General features: G+C 30.9%; 3 protein-coding genes across 4 annotated transcripts; 1 reads left to right on the forward strand and 2 right to left on the reverse strand.

Moving 5' to 3' along the window:
* Positions 1-1,225: 1,225 nt before the first annotated feature.
* LOC136777554 (uncharacterized) lies at positions 1,226-9,375 on the reverse strand. Of its 2 annotated transcripts, none has more exons than XM_066733945.1 (22): positions 9,123-9,375; positions 8,745-9,004; positions 8,432-8,659; positions 7,574-7,832; positions 7,235-7,500; positions 6,964-7,167; positions 6,474-6,729; positions 6,184-6,404; positions 5,747-5,965; positions 5,426-5,678; positions 5,107-5,357; positions 4,743-4,958; positions 4,422-4,674; positions 4,116-4,363; positions 3,806-4,030; positions 3,504-3,735; positions 3,174-3,427; positions 2,874-3,092; positions 2,465-2,726; positions 2,238-2,392; positions 1,772-2,023; positions 1,226-1,697 (listed from the first exon to the last, which is right to left on the reverse strand). In XM_066733945.1, the coding sequence occupies exons 1-22, from the start codon at positions 9,181-9,183 to the stop codon at positions 1,545-1,547; spliced, it is 4,947 nt and encodes a 1,648-aa protein (XP_066590042.1). In that variant the 5' UTR covers positions 9,184-9,375; the 3' UTR covers positions 1,226-1,544. The 2 variants fall into 2 exon arrangements, with proteins under 2 accessions (XP_066590042.1, XP_066590041.1); XM_066733944.1 differs by having other exon boundaries at positions 2,100-2,392.
* Positions 9,376-9,621: 246 nt separating this feature from the next.
* LOC136777553 (uncharacterized) lies at positions 9,622-17,326 on the reverse strand. Its single transcript, XM_066733943.1, has 22 exons — positions 17,247-17,326; positions 16,851-17,116; positions 16,553-16,777; positions 15,639-15,897; positions 15,302-15,561; positions 15,014-15,217; positions 14,684-14,942; positions 14,387-14,610; positions 14,081-14,302; positions 13,756-14,008; positions 13,328-13,578; positions 13,037-13,252; positions 12,701-12,956; positions 12,391-12,641; positions 12,017-12,241; positions 11,713-11,947; positions 11,391-11,644; positions 11,095-11,313; positions 10,758-11,016; positions 10,384-10,670; positions 10,053-10,304; positions 9,622-9,945 (listed from the first exon to the last, which is right to left on the reverse strand). The coding sequence occupies exons 1-22, from the start codon at positions 17,305-17,307 to the stop codon at positions 9,793-9,795; spliced, it is 5,091 nt and encodes a 1,696-aa protein (XP_066590040.1). The 5' UTR covers positions 17,308-17,326; the 3' UTR covers positions 9,622-9,792.
* Positions 17,327-19,503: 2,177 nt separating this feature from the next.
* par-6 (partitioning defective protein 6) lies at positions 19,504-21,956 on the forward strand. The gene is made up of 4 exons (XM_066733625.1): positions 19,504-20,167; positions 20,661-21,002; positions 21,078-21,356; positions 21,461-21,956. Exons 1-4 carry the CDS (start codon positions 20,108-20,110, stop codon positions 21,785-21,787), a joined length of 1,008 nt encoding a protein of 335 aa, XP_066589722.1. The 5' UTR covers positions 19,504-20,107; the 3' UTR covers positions 21,788-21,956.
* Positions 21,957-23,476: the final 1,520 nt, after the last annotated feature.

Raw genomic sequence — 23,476 nt, forward strand, 5'->3', positions numbered from 1 at the left:
CTGTAAACGTTTGCACGTCCGCACACATGGTTATATGGTGCTGATGCTATTCCATAACTCTTACAGCTTTCTGTATCGTACACAAGAAATGGCACTGTCATAAGTTGTATGGTTTCATTTTCTACAATTTGAATAGTACTATAAAGTAGTATTTCTTTAGCTTTTGGAAAATTACTAGCAGTTTGAATTGGTAAGTCTGTTTTCTCTTTCAACTGCATGAAATAAAGTTAATAAAAATACATAAAATATTGATTAGCTCAATGTTTAAATTAAAAATATTTTCAAGTTTATACTGACTTCTATTATTGAAATTTCTTTTCCAAAATGATGCCCTGTTTCATTTTTTTCCAAAACAATACTTTCGCAATTTACGCTTGCTATTTCATGAAGCTTCGATTTCTTTCTTTTGGTATCAAAACTGATTACATTGATGGTATTGTTAACATCACCATAGCAAACACACACTGATACAGTGATAACGTGTTTGGGCGTAATAAGAACTCCTTGGCAAAGACTATTATCATCTTTTCTTGAAATTATCATAATATAGGAATCAGCTAAATTAGAAATCAGAAATAAGAAATATATAAGCAGCATATTTCAAGTACAATTTTTACATTTCTTTTGATGAATCTCTTATTTGTCGTACTTACCAGCAATAAGTATTACTAATGTGGTGCAAAAAAAATAGAAGGCTAAAATATATCTACCCATATTGAAAATATAATAGAAATCGTTGTCTGACTCTCCAACATTGAGTGAGTCAATTTGCAAGCCTGATTGCGATTTAAAATAAGCAGAAAATATTAAAACAATATATAGTGACAATATATTGCTAATCAAATTGAATAAAAAATATCTCACCTAATTTAGTTATTTCTGAGTCGTGCACGTATAAATTGATAATATTAATATCTATTTTAAACATACTTATTGTATGGTATGTTGATAATTCTTTATTGCTGTTTCTAATAAAATTGCTTGTGAAAGCTTTCCTCTTTTATTAGGCGAATATGAATGCTATTTTTAAAATATATCAAACTAAAGTAAGTACTCTTAGGACTCTTATCCAGGTTCTATAGGGAGAACCTGAGTAGTTTATGAACCTATGACGCGTGTCTTAGCTACTAAAACTCTTCTCTTATTACTAGACGAATCTGTTATTGAAATAAAAAGATTATGAGTCATAATATTTATAGCATGCATTTATTATTAATAGTTTAAATTTAATACAGTATTGCATACTTAAACTGTCACCGTTTTATATACAGCCTTATTAATATTATAGTAGAATCATGGTGTGACTTTTTTAAATAAGAAATTAATTAAAAGATTATTGATAATTGTTAAAATAAAAAGTAATTTTACCGTATATAGACTTTTTCGAAAACAGAATGCATCTAAAGCCCGACTAGCTTATGCACATTAGGTCGACTATAAATAATAGTAAATACCAATATTAAAATAGACTCAGTATAGACTGCAGATATCGTTTGTGCAAGGATTTCTTTTATATTTATAGTTTTTCAGTGATCGTTACTTAATTAAATAGATGCTAATGCACGATTTATGAACTTTATATTATTGTTTATATGAATGTATCCAATATAAAAAACATCACTGTTAATGCCTTTTGTAACAGAATTAATAACTCCAAAGACATCATTATCTTCCGTGAGCAAAGGACTTCCAAGTACCTATAAAAAAACAATCGTTTAAAATTATATTGTGTGAAAATAATAAAACTGTGCAAATTAAAATTAAATCATACCGGTTTACGTTTATCATTAAAAGTCCTTGCACAGAGTTTTTCTGATTCAGAAACTGATATTTTATTATCAATACATTCCTGTTCATTTACAATTAGAGCTGTCGTAACCTGGATTTCATAAACCAAACCTTCGTTTGTTCTGGATGGGCATAAATAATACACGGTAGTATTGTCAAAAGTGGGTACAAATGCTCTGTGTGCCAAATGAATTCGAGAAGTCCCTTCGGGCATAACTGTTAACGATTCATCGAGCTGAAAGATTTTTATCATGAATATTTTTTATTAGTGTTAAAAAAAGGATTTACTATATTAAACATATGGAGTTTACTGTAAATACTGCGGTTTCTTTACTGATATCAAATGTTACCAGTAGATGATCATTTTTGTCAGGACACAAAACAGTTTCCGGATTTGTAAAAATGAATTCTTTATATAAATATAATTGACGATAATACATATGATACACCTGTATTTTAATATTTGGATCATCCAAGTCAAGACAGATGCATTCAGCTGCAGTCATAACATGTTTGAAGGAAATGTAAACTCCATGACACGACTCTATTAGTACATTATCTTTGTAAATTAATACAAGATAGGAAAAGTACATAGCGTTGTAATCTGTGATATAAACAAAAAATGTAATTTTTAATAAAAATTTAATTCAATCTTTTGTATCCGAAAAAGACTTACAAGCAAAAGCGAAAAGCTTCGTAGGCCTGCTGAAGACATCTATTCTAGATGATGTAAATCCATCAATAGCTAATAGATCATCGTCTTCGTCATCGAAATCCAAGAATGTAGATAATTCTTCTTCAGTGATTTCATCAAACATAAATTTTTGTACATAAATCAGGTCTATATAAGCAAACGTGCTGCCATTATGAGCCTTCGTAGGAAAGTCATAGACTAAACCAATCAGTTTATTATTATTGATTACAGGTGACCCATGATACTGTAAATTTGTTTAATTAAAATATCATACTATTATTTTCTTTTTTTTCGTATTAACCGTACTTTCTGCACTTCCTATAAATCTTTTCTATTAGTTAACACAGAAAAAAGCACAGAGAGTATAGTTAATACTAAAAATTATTATTACGAGTTCTGAGCCATCGTCCCATATAATTTTTAAGCAATTGTTAGTATTATTGAATGCATGGACTTCATCCTTCATGCAATCTGCTTGAAAAGCTCTTAAAGCTGGAAGACTTCTAACAAAAAACTTTTGTTCCCTATTAAATGGCACAATGTAAGAAATGCTTCCCGATTTCGAATGCATGAAAGACATTTCAATAGGGCTATGGCGGGGTGTTTCGATCTGAAATATGTTAAAATTGTTCAATTAAGCTCTTTTTATAGAATGTATATAATATATATATATATATATATTTCAATTTACCTTAAGAATAGCAATCTTAGCCATCGCATTAATATCACTATCGTTATCAGGTTCGCATGTAACTTCCTTTGAATAAAGTACTGGTGTTTTATGAAATAAATAAGTGGATGAGGTATGTATCTCTACAAGATTATCAGCTTGCTTACAAACACAACGTGCTAATGTCAAAATATGAGTAGATGTGATAAGAGCACCCGCGCAGTGAGGCACATTACTATGGCGAGGCTTCAGAAGTACCAAAAATGGATTATCAACTAGAATAAAAATATATCGATATATAAATAAAAAGAAGTAAGTACAATTTCACTTATTTTATTAAAAATTTATTACCTTTAACTTTACGTTTGTGTAAAGGAATATCGGCCGAAAATCGAGTCCCCGACACTGTTATATTTTCTGCTTTTGCAACTTTATACCACTTTCGATTAATATGTTCATTCAAAAATAGTCGACTTTGAATAACGTTCGTATAAGCAAAAACTGCACCATTTTTATTTTTTTTTATTTCATATACCACTCCAATTAATTTATTGTCTATCGTAAGTACGGGCGTTCCTATTATCTATAACATTAAAAACATTTAAAAATATTATATTATTTTGCTCAGAGTTCATACTTTCAAGTACACTTACAGGATCTATTAATTTATAGGACTTGAGAATTTTTCCGCAGCCTACGCTGCTTGGGCTACGCTGAAGTCTGTAACTATTACAGTATTCTTGATCCTCATGAAGAGAAAGAACCTTTGTAATTTTATGTGTAGTATTATCAAATATAGTATAATGTATATATTCGTGTAAAGGTAAATTGACAGATTCATCCATTACTTGCACAGGGGTGTCAGTTGAAAATAATAGCTGTTTAACAGAAATTAAATGATATTTAATAGAAAACATTGTTTCATAAATTATTCTTGCGGAATTTAAAGAAAGCAAAATTTACTTCTATAATTGCGCTACGTTCTATTACATATTTTTTCGAATCCTCGCAATGTACTGTCTTAATGTCTACAGAAAGTGGTTCAAAATATTTGTAGGTCCTCTCAGTTAGAACTTCTATAGTTTGTAAATCTTTTTGTTGACAGACCACACTATAAGCTGTCAAGACATGACCATTGGTAATAAGAGCACCTGCACCTAGAATTTCTCTCGATGCTTTATCTCTAATGAATACTAAGTACGGAGAATCATCTGAAAATAAAAAATAAGTCATAATAACGAATACTAAGTACACTATATTGCTACTTACGTCTTTTATCATATAAATTTGTTGTTTGCACTGGCTTCAATGCTACGTCAGCTGCAAAAGACTTTTCATATAATGGCCTATTATAAGCTAATGAAGATCTATATAGTCTTTTATCAATTTCAGAGTCCAAAAATGGACGTGTAGCGATGATATCGGTGTACGTAAATACAGTTCGACCATTTTCCATTGTTTTAATGTCAAAAATTAAACCAATTAATTCATTGGTTATTGATATTACAGGTGTGCCCAGGCTCTAAAAATTATTGAACTAATGTTATGGTTGTAACAAATATTTTAAAAAACCGAAATAAATATATTTACTGGTTGTTTGTCAATATGATCTACAATCAATCTGCCACAAGTTGAAATACCAGGATAAAACTGAAGCTGTGTTGTTTTACAGAAAATTTTGTCTTCTACAAAAAATAGGATTTTTGTAATATTTTTCGTACCTTTGTCAAAGACAGTGTAGTACATTGCATAAGTCGTTGGAGAGGCAACTGCTAATCGAACAGGGTCGAATGTGTTTGTTGCCAACTAAAAAATTATATCAAAACTAAAATAAAGTAATAAATATACATATACATATTTTCAATCATCATAATTTTCTAATATATCTCATGAATAACCAATTATGAGAGATGAAACTGAGTATCCTAATTAAAATATTAAAAGTATTATTAACTATTAATATAGCTGATAAATAGTTCGCATTTGGCTGGCCTTTGAGTGCAGGTTCACAATATACGTTTCCAGGGTAGTAGACATATTTATCACCGAATTTATAGTATTCGAAGGATATTAAAGTGAGTTCAGTGTACGGTATTTTGCAAACACAATCAGCAAGTGTTAAAACATGAGTGTTCGTTATCATTGTGCCAGGACATATTATCTTCTCCGTCTTATCCCTTATGAATACCAAATAAGGCAGGTCATCTGAGAAGTAAATTAAAATTAAACAATTTAGATTCGATATTATCTTTATGAAAAATATTAGTACCTACCTGAAAAATCGTATAAATTCACATTTATTTCGCGAGGAAGAGCAAGGTCGGCTGAAAATTTACTTTCCTTCAAAGCCTCCGTTAGAGGTGATATAACTTTGAACATTTTAGGGTTGATTATATTGCGCAAATTATTATAAATATAAGTGACATCAGTAAAAAAAAATATAATTCTTTTATTTGGATTAATTCCATTGAAGAAAACTGTGCCAATTAATTTATTATCCATACTCAATACGGGTGTTCCTATGACCTGAAATTTAAAAAAATTGAATAAGCTCAAGTACTTTCGTCAAAGGCACTCAATTCGATTTGGTTTACCGGCTCTCTATCAGGATTATTTTTTATGACTTTTCCACATGAAAATTTATTCAAATCAAAAATGAGTACGTCCCTGACACAGTGATGATTTTTTTCAACAGTAGCTAAGACTCTCACGATTACCGACTTACGCACATCATAAACAGTATAATAAACTCGCTCTAACGGTTTTGGAAAGTATTCAATGAGTCTGATAGGTGTTTCCAGAGCTACATCCAACTGAAATTTTTTTTTACTATATTGCAGTAAACCACAGCACACTCTAGGCAAGGTGAGAGTTACCAGAAATTGCTATTTTATAACTGAAATCCAATAATGTATTACGTGCATAAAAAAAGATGATATATAATTGTATTTTGGTTCAATTTGGCTGTAAAAAAGCAACCTTTGGCAAATCTGATTACGGTACTGAATTTGTGAATTTAAACAATAATTACATGTAAAATTGCAGTCTTCTGTTCCTTGAAGCAGTTTACCATTATTGGACGATATTGAAAATATTGCTTATTAGCAAAAAACTCTAATTGCTCTACAATTATATCAGAAGGCTCTGAATCACAAGCGCATTGTGATGTTAAAACGTGAGACTCTGTGATTAAAACTCCATTACATGCGTATTTTGACTTTGTCCTTATCAAAACTAAATACGATCTGTCACCTGAGAAAAGTGTGATTTAGAAAAATTCCTATTTCTTAACTAGTATTACAAATGAAATTTTTATCATGCCTGGACTATCGTATAGGTTTTTCGTTTGTTCTAGAGACGCCCAGTGGTAAGATGCTGCAAAATCTCGGTGAGTTAAATCACTGGTCTCAGGTTTGAATCGTTCGAAATAGGCTTCCTCTATGTTACTTTTCACAAATGGGATAGTGTTTGTCACATCTATGTAAGTGAAAACATTACGGTGGTCCTCGGAAGGGCCTACGTGGTACACCATACCTACGAGTTTCTCACTTAACGAGACTATAGGTACTCCCATGATCTAAAAAATGAATAAACTAATTAATGTTTTTTTTTTAAATTATAATTAATGTTGTATATAAAATAATTGATCTTGTAACTACTTTATACAAGAAATTAAATTTCTGTGAAATTTTAATCAATATTTGGATCTTGATTTTTAGATCTTTTTCAAACTTTTCTTTCAAATCAAATGACTATTCAATTTTTACAAGGCTAATGTGGGCTTATAATATCGTAGTTTGATTTTTCTTACTGGTTCTTTATATGCTGTGTATATGCAATTATTTCTGCCAGGAGTTAATTTTAAATCGGCGCAAAAAGATGTTATTTTTGCTCTGAACTTCATATCTTTCATTGGTGAATATCCAACTATAGTGCTTATAGTATAAAAAATGGGATCATCCTCTTTTGGAAAAGTTGTATCTATTTCAATTGGATCATATGTTAAGCTTTGTAACTAAAAACAAAAGATTATTAATCTCGAAGTTTTATTTTTAAACTTATTTGATTATTAATGTTTGTACCTCCAATATAGCAGTTCTCTTTATATCAAAATTAAAGTCTATTCCTTCATAATCAACACCACAAAATATTTCTCTTGGCTTATTTTTTGAAGCAAGCGAACCAATCACGGACAGTGCACCATAAACGTCGAATGATTCTGGACTGTCTCTTTTATCACAAACGCAATCTGCTGGGACTAGAACGTGTTCACTAGTGATCAAAACACCAAAACATTTTATAGATTTGTCGTGTGCTAACGTTATATGTGCTAAATATGGTTCATGAGCTACAAAAGAAATTAATTCTCTTAAATATAATTTATAACAAATTTTTAATTTGTAGATTTAATGCAAAATTACATGGATCCCTTCTCAAACGACTGAGTTGTACATCTGGCTGGAAACTGACTTCTGCTGCAGGCCTTATATGAAGAGGCTTATAATCGTTTCTAAAGAACTTGCTGTAGTCTTGTTTTAAGACGCTTTTAATAAACTCATTTGGACGAGTTAAATCATTATAGGATAATAGAATCCTTGAAAGATCTGTAAAATCATTCTGTATTTCATAAATAATCCCCACTAATCTATCATAGTTGTCAATCACAGCTGACCCCAAATACTGAAAATAAAGCAAAAAGAAAATATTTTTATTTTTTCGATTAACTATTAACTTTTAAAATTTATCGATTACGCTGTTTCATCAATATTTATAACTGCGTTATTGCCTTTTCTAAGATGATAAATATATACTGATGATAATAATAATACAAATAATTACCGTAATATAATTTGTCATTAAAAATAGATATTATTCGTTAAAATAGCTGCGCGTGCACTAAAACCTTGAACCAAACTAGCGAAAAGCAATTTTGGAGATCGTAAAATACTGATAGCTTTAGCTAAGCGTACATGCTTCTTTCATATACAATATTTCTACTCTTTTTAAAATTAATATTTGCAACCACAATTACTCTTAAGTGGTTTTTTATAATCTAATAGATCCAAATAAAATAAAAGGTCGTTAATCGAAAAGGCACAAGCAGTTCATACCCGTTTTGTATACATGAACAAAATTGTTTTTTCATTATTTAAATAACTCACATAAAATAAAGAATCGTTAATCGAAAAGTCTCGAGTAATTATATAAATACTCATTTTTACTTATATGAACAACTTTGTTTAAAACAATTTATATTTATTCGTGAGATCATCACTAACCGGCATTGGTGCTCTATAAACATTTGCACGTCCGCAAACACGATTATGCGGAGCTGTTACTATTCCATACTGCTTACAGCTTTCTGTACCATATACAACAAATGGAACGGTACGAAGCTTCACATCGACACCATTGAACATGTTTTTAACAGTACTATAAAGTAATACACTTTTGGTAGATGGAAAACTGCCAGCTACTTTAATTGGTAATTGCATTTCTTCTTTCAACTGTAAGAAACAAAATTAATAACACATCATAGAATCTTAATTAACTCAATATCTATATATATAATAACTTTTATTCTATACTAACTTCTATTATAGCGATTTCGTGACCAATATGACGTACAGTTTCATTTTTTTCCAAACCTACACTTTCGCAATGCACATTTGCGACGTCATTTAGTTTAGATTTATTTAGTTTCGTATCAAAACTTATTACATTCACAGGATTGGTATTCTCCCCATAGCAGACACATACTGATGCTGTGATAATATGTTTTGGTGTGAAAAGAGCTCCTTGGCAAAGAGTACTTTGATCTTTCTTCGAAATTAGCACAACATACGGATCCGCTAAATTATAAATCAGAAATAAAAATTAATGCCTTGTATTGCATAAATTAAGTTTTAAACAAGTTTAATCCACTCTCTTTACTTTTTTTTAATGAATATTATTTGTTTTGTTACTTACCAATAATGAATGATATTAATATGGTAAAAAGAAGGTACGAGACCATCACGTATTTATCCATTTCGCAAATATAACATAGAAGTAGTTCTTTGACTTTGAAACATTGAGTGGATCAATTTCAAATGTGATTCTATATTAAAATATCTATAAGTAGAAAATAAAGCAATAATGTTACAATATTGTTGCTTAAGTTGAATAAAAATCAATTTACGTAATTTAATTATTTCCCACACTATACTCATATAAAATTTATCAATGTTAGATATGCGTTTATGACTGTAGTATGATGATAATTCTATTATTATAATTTTTAATATTTTGTCGGCAAAAATTTCAATTTCCTCAGGGGAAAAGCTCCTTACGAATTGAACTATAATATTTGCATATGCTTTTGTTGTTTATTTTATCTCAAGTATAGTTTGATGGGCACTTGTATAGTAGGAAAGTGCACGCTAAGAGATTTAATCAAGCTATCAAGAAAGGTATTGAATACTTAAAATATAATACAAATTCCTTAGTATTTTATGCACTCATTACAAAAGTACTTATTTGGCGACTAATATTCTATTTGCATTGCGTAGGATCAAAAAAGTATGTTATTTTCAAACTGATTCCTATGTGCACTATTATCAATGATAAAACAATCGTATTCTCTCAGTTTCCAATCCCATTAAACAGCTGCTGTAACACGATAGTAGAAATCCATGACATCATCTATTTTTGAGTATCCAATGTAAACTTCAGAATTGTTGGCACCTAATCTACCATGAGTAACGACACCGAAAACGTCATTATCTTCTGTGAGCAGAGGAGTTCCATGTAACTATAAAAAGTATAGAATATAGTAATGAATTAATTAATCATCACTATAACTATTGCTAAGTTAACCATGAGAAAATATTAAAATAAAATATAAAATTTTAAACTCACAGGTATATTCTTACGATTATCTACTTTCGCGCAGAAATTGTTGGTAAGGAAAAGGTGTATTCCATTTGCAATGCATTCTTCTCTATCCACAATTATAGCTTTTGAAAGATAAAAATCATAAAGAAGCGATTCCTTTGTTCTTAAGGTCTGTAAATAATATACTGTTGTATTGACCACGACTGGTACATCCGCTTTATGTGCCACATTAATGCGAGAAACCATATCTGGCATAAGAGCAAGGGATTCGTTAAGCTGGAAAAGAATTGAAATATTAATTTTTTTTACACGTGAATTATGATAAATAATTACATTTAACGCGTGGGAAACTGACAGTAAATATTGCTACAGATTTACTTAGATCGACCATGGCTGATGGATGATCATCTTGGTTCGGACATACTACAGTTTCCGGTTGTGTTTGGGCCACTGGTTTATATATTTGTAGCTTTCGGTAGTACATTTGATATGTTTGAACCTCATTTTCCAATCTAGCAAAACACATACATTTGGATGAAGTCATAACATGCCTTAAAGAAACGTAAAATCCATGACACCTTTCAAGGATTTCATTATAACCAGAAATGAGTACCAAATATGAAAAAGATTTTGCGCTGTAATCTGTATAAAATATAGAAAATTTTCTGTTAACTACAATTACAATATTTTATGATTTAAGTGACCATTATGAAGGTATAATAAACGTACGAGTGTAATCATAAAGCTTCGTTGGCTTACTGAAAATATCGATTTTACTTGATGTGAAGGTATTTGGATCTATTGTATACTGAACGGTTTCGTATTCTAAAAACCTGTTTAATTCTTTCATCTTTATATTATCAAATATAAAGGTTTGCACATTAAATAGATCAACGTAGGCAATTGTACTTCCATTATGACGAGTCCCAGGAATATCATAAACTAAACCACTAAGTTTACTATTAGTAATTACCGGAGTCCCAGGATACTGCAATATGAAATTTAATTTTCATCCAGTAATACAATTTTATAAATCATTTTCTTAATTAAAATAGACTAAACTTACTATATTTGAACCATCATTCCATGTAATCCTCAAACAATTGTTTCTCTCATCAAATGTAGCTAGATTACTCTCTGTACATTCTTCTGTGTGAACACTTTCAGCTGGAAGACTTTTCACCAAAATTCTGTCATTCTTAACAAATGGCACAACATAGGAGACAACTTTCCTATTTAAATAATAGAAAGACAATTCGATAGGGCTATCTCGAGGTAAATTAATCTAAAATATATATTTAATTTAATATACCTTAAATATAATATAAGTACCACAACATAATAAGGATAATTTTAATTTACCTTTACAATAGCAATTTTAGCCTTCTCGTTAGTAAGTGAACCAATTTTAGGTTCACATATAAGTTTCTTTGGATGTAATATTTTCTTATCTTTAAACAAATATGTGGATGAAGTATATATTTGTATATTTTTTCCACGATTAGTACAAACACAGCTCGATAGTGTCAGAATAATAGTTGGTGTGATAAGAGCACCTGTGCAATCAGGTTTTTCACTATTAGGTTGTTTAAAAAGCACCAAAAATGGATTGTCAACTAGAATAAAAAAGTAAATGTAGTTGCGAAATAACATACTTAGGGAAACAGTGGTATAAAAAGCTTACCTTTTGTTTTACGTTTGTGTAAAGGAACATCGGCTGAAAATGGTATATCCGATAATGTTTTATTTTCCGGCATCCTAACACTATAGAGATTTGGATTTATATGATCTTTCAAAAATGATCGAATTGTATTAATATTAGTAAATGCAAAAACGGTTTCATTATTCGAATTCGTTTTCATTTCATATTCTACTCCAATTAATCTATTGTCTCTTGTGAGCACGGGCGTTCCTGCCATCTATGACAATCAAAACATTTGAAACATTTTTTCCCTTTGCTTGATAAAAATTGTCTCAACTATGCTTACCATGTATTCATTTAACTCTGGTGCGATTATCTTGCCACAACCTTTCCTTAAGGGACTATTCATGAGACCGTAATTATTGCAATATGCATTATCCTCGTAAAGAGCAAGAACTTTTGTAATTTTCAGCGTTTGTCTGTTAAATAGAGTATAATATATGTATTCACTTCCGGATAGATCAGTAGCTTCATCTATTAAATTCACAGGAGTCGGAGTTGACGATAAAAGCTGGAAGACAAAATTAAGATAATTAATAGATAAAAGCAAAGTTCTATCAGCGTGTCAAATTATCATTTTTAAATATAATACACGTGTATGAAAAAATATCGATAGTAAAATTATTTAAACGATCGTTGAAAGACTATTAAAAAACTAACATGGATAATCGCACTGCGTTCTAACCAACTTTTCTTGGATATTTCACAATATACATTTCTAATATCTATTGATACTGGTCCGAAATATACATAGGCATCTTCCGTAATAATTTCTAATGTTTGGTAATCGCGGTCACCCATACAAATAGAACTATAGGCTGTTAATACATGAAAATGTGTGATGAGAACACCAGAACCTATAGTATTTCTCGATATTTTCTCTCTGATAAATACTAAATATGGGAAGTCATCTGAAAATAGAGCAATAAATATTAATGATGAATTACAAGTATTTTACATCGCTACTTACGTAATCCGTCATATAAATTTGTTGTTTTCAGTGGCGTTAGTAATGCGTCAGCTGAAAAATGTCTTGTATAACGTGTGCCTTCAGTAATAGCTTTTGGCTTTCTGTAAAGCCTTTTATCAATTTGTGCATTCAAAAATGGACGAATATCGACAACATTGGTGTAAGAGAATACCGTTCGATTACCCGGCATTATTTTAACGTCAAATACTAAGCCTACTAATTCGTTAGTTTGTGATATTACAGGCGTGCCCAATTCCTAAGGTATCCATAAAAATTACTTATTATTTTAACAATACTAATTACACTTATCGGTTCAATTAGAAAAGAATCATCTACCGGTTGTTTGTTATCTACACGTATAGACACTTTGCCACAGTTCGAATTACCAGGATATTGACGAAGTCTTGTTCGTTTACAATAAATTTCGTCTTCTACAAAGGAAAGTATTTTCGAAATTTTCCTAGTAACTGGATTAAATACAGTGTAATATAATGCATAAGTTGATGGGAAGACTTTTGCTATTCTAATTGGATCAAATGTGTTGGTCACGAGCTACAAGATAAAAGTTAGCTCATGAATAACCAATTAACAAACAAAATGAAATAAAATTATAAGAGCAGTATTCACTTTTAGTACAGCTGATAAGTGATTCGTGCTGGTACCATGTAGAGCAGGCTGACAAGTAATTGATCTAACAGTATACGTATGGCTACTGCCATATATGAAACTGTCAGAAGCTAATACAATCAAATCATCTTTTGTAAAATGACAAACACAATCAGCTAGTGTTAGAATGTGAGTATCTGTGATTAAAACCCCAGCACAGTGCATCGTTGTGTTTTTTGTCGTTCTAATATGCACCAAATAAGGCAGGTCATCTGTGAAGCAAATAAAAAATTAACCGCTCCGATAGCACACCATGTTCAGAGAACATTTTAAACATGTCTACTGGACATGAGGATATTCTTGAAGTCTTCTAAAGGTGTCCCGAGAATATTTTTGTTATTGTAGTGAGTTATTAAAAATGTTTATAAATCGAAAATAATGATTTTTACCTGGATAATCGTACAAATTTCTAGTTATTTCTAAAGGCATCGATAGATCTGCTGAAAATCGATTTTCTCGCAGTCCATGCGAGTCAGCCTGTGTGGGTCTGAACAAATTTTTGGGAATAAGAGTATACAATTTATCTAAAATATCGGTAACATCTGTATAAGAAAATATCTGTCTCTTGTTGGCACTCTCAGCTATATCAAAAACCACACCGATTAATCTGTTATCCAAAGATATAACTGGTGTACCTATAGTCTGATACAATAAAACAAAAAATTAGTGCAGAATAATTGAAGTAATTACAAGAAAAATTCCAGAAAGACTCACAGGTCGTCTTTGAGGGTCATTAATGATAACTTTTCCACATAATCTTCTTGTTGGATAAAGCTTGAGGGTGGTACTTTGAGTACAATATTCATAGTTTTCAACAGTAGCTAACACTCTTACAATTACAGACTCTACATGATCATAAACAGTATAATATATTCGTTCATCCCCTTCTGAGAATTCATCAATAACACGAACGGGTGTGTAAATCCCTGTATCCAACTAAAACATAATTTTAATTAATAATAAATTAAATAAATATTAATAGGAATGCTCTAAATTTCTGAAAATGTTTAAAATAATTACGAATATTACTGCAGTTTCTTGCTTTCCATAACATACTACTTGGTTTGCATGGATATCAGAATATCCAGTAAAATTTAAAAATTCATACTGTAGTAAACTTATATCTTTTAACTGTATACCACAAGCACATTCAGCAGCTGTCAAGACATGACTCATTGTTATTAAAATCCCAGGACATTCACCCATATCCTTTATCTTAATTTGCATCAAGTAAGATTCGTCAGCTAGAATTAAAAACGAAATGTTAAAAATTACATTTTTTTAAAATTAATATTGCAAATGGGGCTTTTATCATACTCGGCTGATCGTATAAATTTTTAGTCTGCTGAATAGGCGTCCAATGGTCGGATGCTGCAAAATCTCGGTGAGATAAATGGCTATTTGTCCTATTTCTGAATATGTCGAAATAAGCTTCATCTATATGATATTTCACAAACGGCAGAATATTTGTTATATCAATGTAAGAGAAGATATTTTCGTTCTTCGAGTCTTGCCCTACAGCTTCTACAAGACCAACCACCTTCTCTTCCATCGACACTATCGGTACCCCTACAGACTGAAAACATTATATAAGAATTTACCAAATTATATTTACATTTCATACAAAATTACAATTCAATTTCTCACCGGAATTCGGAAATCTGTCACTCCGCAAGTATTTCTGCCAGGAAGAAGACTAAGTTTACCGCATGAAGTTGTTAACTTAGCTCTGAACTTAACGTCTTTCATTAATTTTGTCCCATTCCAACGACTCATGGTATAATAAATAGGCTCTCCTATATCAGGGAATTTTACATCAATCTCAACTGGATCATACATTATGCTCGTGAACTGAAAAAGTAACAAATTTACCATGACATCAAAGTGGGATCATCGAATATTTTCTTATTAATTAATTAGATCTTTTTAATCTACCTCCATTATAGCAGTTTTTTGTATATCAATATTACTGGCCGTCTCGTGATAATCATTACCGCAAAAAATTGTTCGCAGGTTGGCTGTTTCAGTAGATGAGTAAGCAAGGATTAGCATGCTGAAAACTTCGAACTTCTTGACGTCTTTGTTGCCTTGACAAACACAATCTGCTGGAGCGAGAGCATGGCGAGTAGTAATTAAAACTCCAAAACATTGGAACCTCAATTCGTATGTTATATGTACCAAGTATGGCTCGTGAGCTATAAACAAAATGATAAGAATTATTTAAAATATATTGTAATAAAATTTACGGTTGTTAATATTTATTAAAACTTACCTGGATCTCTTCTCAAACGATTGTATTGCAAATCTGGTAAGAAAACTGTTTCTGCTGCTGGACGTACACGAAGAGGCGTTTCATTTTGTATAAAAGCATTGACTTTCTGCTTGATAATTCCATAAAGAAACGATGAGTTTTTGCGTGTTATATCATTAAATAAAAATACTGCTTGCGAACGGTCCTCAGCTGAAAGTTGCATTTCGTAAACAATACCTACTATTTTGTCGTTATTTGCAACAACAGGAGACCCCAGAATCTGAAAACATATTTAAAATAAGAATTTTGTACAATATCGAAAAACTCGTTATATTTTAATTACACAGCAATCCAGAAATCAAAATTTGCTCATATAATAAGCAACTTATGATTTCGTGCTCAAGAGCTCATTTTAGTTTTTATTGTTCTTGCTGTTACGTCTCAACGTATCCATAAAACTGAGAATTATTACCGATGATACGAGAACTTTGTACGCAACTAACGATTACAACAATCGCGTCGTCGACCATGAAACGGTAGCTTTAATGTTAACTGGACTAACTTAAGAATTATTGTTAAAAGTTTTACCAAAATTTATCTAATTAATTTACAGTATTTATTGTTCTTAAAATAATATTTTTTAATTTTTGGTAATAGGATTTAAATAAAAGCAGGAATGTTTTTCGTATGTTTGCATAATCAGTTTGACACTTTAGAGCGTTTTAGAAACGTTTCTGATACTATATGTTTATTAATATGTATGTAGGGTGTGTCAATGACGCGCCGTACCATGTCAAAACAAGAGTTAATCAATAAAATATAACGCTTTACTACTATAATAATATTATAGTTAGATCTAAAACATACCATTTTAATGCAGTACAATATTTATGCAAGAATATCTGCTTTTAATTATTATTTAAACATTTACTAACCGGCATCGGTGCTACGTAAACGTCTGCATGTCCGCACACTTTTTCATATGCATCTATGGTTATACCTAATTCTTTACATTTGTTTAGCCCCAGGACCGTAAAGGGTACGCTACGTATTTCTTGATTTCCTTTTGAATCTGTTTGAATAATATCATAAGACAGTACTTCTCCTTCTGGTGGAAATGCAGAATCTATTTGAATTGGTAATTTGGTGTCATCTTTTAGCTGTAAAACATTGGAATATTTTACTCGAGAGGAGTTCCGCTACATAAAAAAATCCTTTGCTCAATATACTGACTTCTAGTACTGCCACTTCGCCTCCAAAATGTGATTTCGTTACGTTTGGATCGAAAAATATAGGTTCGCATTGTATATCAATGATCGAATGATGGCGTAGCGAGCCATGAGCTTTTGCAGAAAGAGTTAACACGGACAGCGTAGTCGCGTTTTCACCCGAATAGCAGACGCAGGTGGATGCAGTGACAACATGTTTTTGTGTAATAAGAGCTCCATAGCATGGCGGCACTCCTTTTTTTCTCATAATTAGGACAAAATATGGATCAGCTATAAGTTGAAAATTATATTAGAAATAGGAAATGAATAGCAGAAATGAAAGGTTTAACAAAATTATTTCATCCAAGCCGTGTATACATAGCTTTTTATATTGTGAATTTTATATTTTCATTGTACTCACCAATGATGATGGATATTATTATTACAAAAAGAAGACACAACATCAAAAAGTGTTTATCCATGTTAAAAATATTAAATAGAAATCAGTTATGTATATAACTTTGCAATATTAAATGAATTTTCAAACTATATAGACTGTGTTTATATACCAATGTGCAGAGAATTTAAATTTCATAATATAATGTGTTTTATGTATTTTTTATTGTCATATAATTCTGATAAACTTTATTTTCTGCTCGAAGCATCATAAAGTAATTTATTTGTTTTAACAGCTCTACGGTGTATCTGTAAGTTGATATGTCGGTAGTAAAATTAGTTCTTTTTACGTCCTTATGTGACTAGAATTCGGTTATTAATACGTCATTATAAATAAGAACCATTTTATCTGCCGACGATTTTAAGCAATTTTAAGTACCTATTGCCACAAACATATGAACGCTTTTTCCATTGCTTTCTTTAATAGTTACTTTCTTTTCTACTTAACTGATCCTCGAATCATTTTCGAACAATCGTTTTAGTTACTTTCCGAATAGTAATTTGTTTTGATTATTTCCGATGAAAATTGGTCTATTAAAGATTTCCACTTAACACATATAGTTTCGAAAACGCTCTTAAAAGGTTCAGCTGTATAAAATTAAGACTGGAAATGTTTGGCAAAATTTTAGCATGAGATTATAATGTAGATTCTTTTAGTTGTTATATTAAAATATACAAGAGAAAAAAATCTATCTATTTTTTATACATGCACGGTTACTTTTTCAAGTATAGTGAATATTAACCTGATTAATTAAGCTGATAAAATTTTTTATAGTTGGAAATTTTTCAAAATACTTCACCCTCAGCTAGGATTGAACAGCAGCAATAAGCGTTATTAAAAAAGTAACGGTTTAATTTAAAATCGGGCTAAAGTTGCAGTAAATGGCACCAGTTGGCGCCACTAGTATTTTCAGGGATTCAAAACATAGATGGCCTCCAGGGGCTCCAGGGATGAATTCTGTCTTACTACAAATGTACAAAATTATTAAAAAATTTCTCATTTCCGTAAATCTCGGCGCTTTTACTGAAACCTTTCAAAAAATGCATTTTTTTCGACTTTAGCGTAATGTCTAACCTATAGTATTTATAGCAAATTACATCTCTTGCTTTGGTCCAAAATTCGTCCTGATCTTACATTCTACTGTAACTTTAACGAAATTATTCGTCCGACAATCTTTTTTTCAATTTAGAAATTTGATCTCTTATGTTTTTTGATATTTCTAAATAGTAATTTTTACACTGGAAAGCCTGATCTCATAATTTAGAGAAGAAAGTATTTAAAGTCCACATACGAAAATACTGACAGAAGAGACGGACGATTTAATACCTGGACGAGAGTCGAGAAGTCGAGACTTGGGCTAATGCAGGGAATGCAACTTGTAGTAAATTTTAGGTAAACACGACAATAAACTCGAGAAAAGATACGTTCCTCCGGGGGTTGTCAGAAGGAGTGCCTAAACTGACTGGACAGGGAAACCGCTTGATTATTTTGCACATTAGTATACCGACTACCGAAGCTAGATTCATACCTATAGAGAACTTTTGTATTTTGAATCCAAGAAAAATATACCACTAGCTACCATGATGAGATAAATGGAAAAACATTTTTAGCTTTCTGCGCGCTTGATGAAAATTCGATCATCGTAATGATCAATGCTCCGTAATATTCCGTATCACAATATAAAAACTGAAAAAATGCCCGATATCATGTTAATCACATTGTCGGTAATTTCGTCGATGAAATAAAAATATTCCTGATAAACGTAACAGGTGAATCCGACTCTTTAATTAATGGGAATGATTTTTAAAAATATATTTCTTTTATCATGTATATTTTTATACTTTTTCTAATTATGTGTACAAATCTGTGAAATTATATAAATTCTTTGTTTTGCTTTCCCATTTACTACTGAACGTAGAACAGAATCAGGGAGTTTTCTGAAACAAAAAGCTTCATGTGGTAATGTGAAGACTTACAGAAAAAGATAAGCTATATACATGTGTGACTGAGAAAACATTCTATATTCTGCGTTCGCTGCTAATTATTTATTTTCGTAGTTAATTTCAGTAAAACGATTCTTTCTCAATCGTTTTTATAATTTCGAATATAATTAAAAAATTTTTTAAAGATAACATTACCTTGAAGCATTTACATTTATTGCAATTTCAAACGTATTTCTATGCACTATGCTTAGTCTCAGTCTCAGAGTCAGTCTCAATTGTCTCAATGGTGGGGAGACTGAATGCAACATGCAATGCAAGTTGCAACCGTTGCAACGAAACATTATTGTATATGCTATATCTATTGCTTTCAAGTCGACTGAATAAGAGACCACGTGGTTCCCCTGCCATTCCTGTCATTTTGTGCTGCGCGAAAGCTCGGCGTCCCTCGTTGAACAGGGTATAGCATGCTGCGCGCGCAGTTACAGGCGGAGCCGTCTAACCAAACTGGACGAATTTTCTCTCGGTTTGTTGGCGATCTTTCGTTGAACAGGGTATACATTAGTAATATGGCAGTTGTGTTCAGCTGTGTTGCCCTTCTTAAGTGAAATCCATTCTGTGTATTCTAACAGTATTTCAGTATTGTAACTATTATTCTATTCTCCATCTATAATATTTCCAGCAGCTAAGTGTTTTTTGATCACGTAGAGAGTGATTATAACGATTAATACGAAGAGAACAGTTAGCAATTTCTTGTAACAGTTGTTAAAAACACAACTTTATCAAAGTAAACGAATAAACACGAGAAAAGTCAACTCCAATTTCGCATTGAGGTTGGGTTGGAATTCATTTGAAGACTTATTTTTTCCAGCATTCTTCTGAATCATGTCTAAGAGCAAACTTCATCATCACGTAGATAATGGTATAATTGCAGTCAAGAGTAAAGTAAGTTTAATTGTAAACTTAGTTTTTAAGATATTTTTATCGAATGTATTCTGCAAAATACAAAAAGTGAAAACCATTGTACTTGGGACGCGTTCCATTTGGCGTTTACACGTTCACAAGATATGTAGATATTTAAGACGCCTGAAAGCTAAAACATAAAAATGTATTTATCATCATAATTCTAAGAGATATCAATATTTTATGTAAGACTTCTTTAAATGCAAATAAAAAGGGCCTTTAAAAGCTTCACACAAAATTGACATTTCGAGTAGACCCGCGAGAGATAAATATTTTCTTCGTCTATGCATCTAATGTATAGTTCCGACCGTTGTGATCCCTCCCCTCCCCACGCCTCTATTGGAATGCACCCTTAATCATAGATGAATCATTTATGATAATTTTTTATTCTCTTAGAAAATCAATGCTTATATTTACAAATGAGTTTTAATTTTTTTCAAATCTATTTAACGAGCTAATTATAACATTTTTTTAGTTTGATGCAGATATCATTAGATTTTCAATCACACGTCACGAAGCCATATCTTATGAGGATTTTAGAAAACTGTTGGCAGAGCGACATGATATTGGGCCAGACTTTAGCTTTTTTATCTGGTACACAGACCCGACTGATGGAGATCTATTACCCATCAATAATGATAATAATTTAGCTAGAGCATTGCTAGCTGCCAAACCATTATTAAGAGTTTTTATACGGCTTGAAGACATGAATGGATATGGAACCATGAAACCCAAAAATTTAATATCAAGTATTCTTGGTGGTACTCCAGCAAAACCAAAATCATTAGCCATATCTAATCCTCATGATTTTAGACAGGTAAAGTTTTATATCTTGCTTATTTAAGTTTTAGAATACTAAAAATTGAAAAATAAAAGCTATTCTACAAATTAGGTGTCAGCAATCATTGATGTTGACATTTTACCTGAAACTTGTCGTCGTGTAAGGTTATTGAAACATGGCTGTGATAAGCCACTTGGATTTTACATTAAAGATGGAGAAAGTTTCAGAATATTACCATCATCTGCTGGTGGAGGAATTGAAAAAGTTCCAGGTGTTTTTATCAGCAGGTTGGTTCCTGGTGGTTTAGCTGAGAGTACAGGTCTTTTAGCAGTAAATGATGAAGTATTGGAAGTTAACGGAATAGAAGTAGCTGGGAAAACTCTTGATCAGGTACAGCTAATAATCAATGATTTTCCTTTAAATTTTATTATTACTGTTTAATTAAATTTCATTATTACTGTTTAATTAAATTTCATTCTATGAATTTGCACTAGGTAACTGATATGATGATTGCAAACTCTTCCAATCTCATAATTACGGTAAAGCCAGCAAATCAACGTGCTGCTTTAACTGCACCACGTAGAGGCTCGTTTTCACGTAATAGTCAATTATCTTCAGGAAGCCATCAGTCTACACAAAGTGCAGCTACTGGTAGTGATGAGGATGCAGATGAAATTGTGGACTTGACAGGAGTAGCTCTGCATGATGATGCAACATCATCAAGCTCTCATCACCACCACTTTCACCATCACCACCACCATCATCAACATCAACATCAACAGAATCATTTCTCTCATGATCAAGGTGTTTTACACTTATAAATATTATTATTCATGCTCAATTGAACATGGTCAAATATTGAATCACTCTTACAAAAGAGAGAAAAGATGATTAGCTTGTTTCTTTTAAGATATAACTATATTGAGCTTAATAGCAGCTAAACCATAGGAGCTCCTTAAACTGAGCAAGTCAGTAACTTTTTTTTTTTCTTCTGAAAACCATTTAATATTCTGATCATGTTGAACTTACCTGCGTAATCTTATGTCTCCAAAAACTCCCTGTTTTCAAGAAAGAGTTTTGTCTGTGAGACGTTTAGTGGTTTGAGAGAGAAGCAGAGTTGGAGAAAATATATTTTTATTACATACTTATAATAGCAGAGATAATAGTGCCTTTCTGAAGTTTTCTAAGCTTTGAAACACAAGTATCCACAACAATTGTCACAAACCTGGCTAGCAAAAAGAATCCCTCAGGAGTTCTATTTTATGAGGCAAAAAGTTATTTCTTCTTTTCAACTCTTATAATATCAGAAAGTATCTTTATAGAATTCTTAAAGTGATTTTGAAGAGGTCAAAAGAAAAAACTTTTTTTGTTTCATAAAAAGAACTCCACAATCATGTTAAAAGAATTTCATTTGATAGCTGGGAATATTATAATTCTTGTGGTATAAAAGAAATTTTGGTGATACTAATACAAGCAATGTATAAGAGTATTAATGGAAAAACAATGTAATTCGAGTATTAGAGGAATATAATAGTACTTAATTATTAAAGTTTCAAATGTACTTAACGATTGTGCAGAATTTTATACAAATATTCTATTTTAAGAGATACATTACACTGAACTTCATCATACACTTTAAATTATTCTTAAAAAGAATTTATTAGTAATAATGCAACTAATTAAAACCTTCCAGTAAGAAATTTCGAATAGATTCTACAAATATTCAATTGTATATATTAATTTCAAATATCATTCCAGTAACTTTTTTTTTTCATAGAAATGCAAAAACTTGGTGCAATAGTGATTGTATATAAAGAATATCTAGAAAAAATTATGAACAGAGGAACTGTAATCCAAAAATTTAATTCATAAAGTGTAGGAACACGATTAAAATGTCCTTGCAGAATAAATAATTCCACACAAATGTTTCAACAAACTAAGATTTTAATACATTATTCAGGCATAATTTCGTATATTTAATCAGCTTATTCTACGACCTAATTCAGTGTTGAAGTTTTTGAATTTTAATTCCATTCATTTATAAATGTTATTTGTTATCTATTGAACAATAAGTGTTGATAAATGGTATAAGCTAATTTTAATAATGACGAAAGATAGGTATCAAGCTTAAGTATAGAAAAGATAAAAGACAAAAGCTACGTTAAGATTATAACGTTTTGCATGTATGTGCCTTTATTATTTGGAAAATACTTTTGGAAGTGTTTCGCGTGAATTTATTCCTCGTATATTATGAGTAACGTCATAAGATTAGCAAAATATTGTTATTTAAATAGAAATGTAAAAATTACTGCCCAAAAGTTTGTAACATTATCAATTTAAAAGTTTGATATTATACATTTTTTTAAAAACTTAAGGATAATTGCATCCACAGACTATAAAGACTAAAATTTTGTAAATAAAAAATAGTCGTATAAAGTCATAGATATAATCAAATTGAATCTATGTTGCTCATATACATGATGCGCATTACTACTTCCTGGTAATGATAT

This window comes from Prorops nasuta, unplaced genomic scaffold, assembly GCF_024137725.1.
Source record: "Prorops nasuta isolate Cenicafe-Biocafe unplaced genomic scaffold, Cenicafe_Pnas_1.2 PNAS00011, whole genome shotgun sequence".
Lineage (NCBI taxonomy): Eukaryota > Metazoa > Arthropoda > Insecta > Hymenoptera > Bethylidae > Prorops > Prorops nasuta.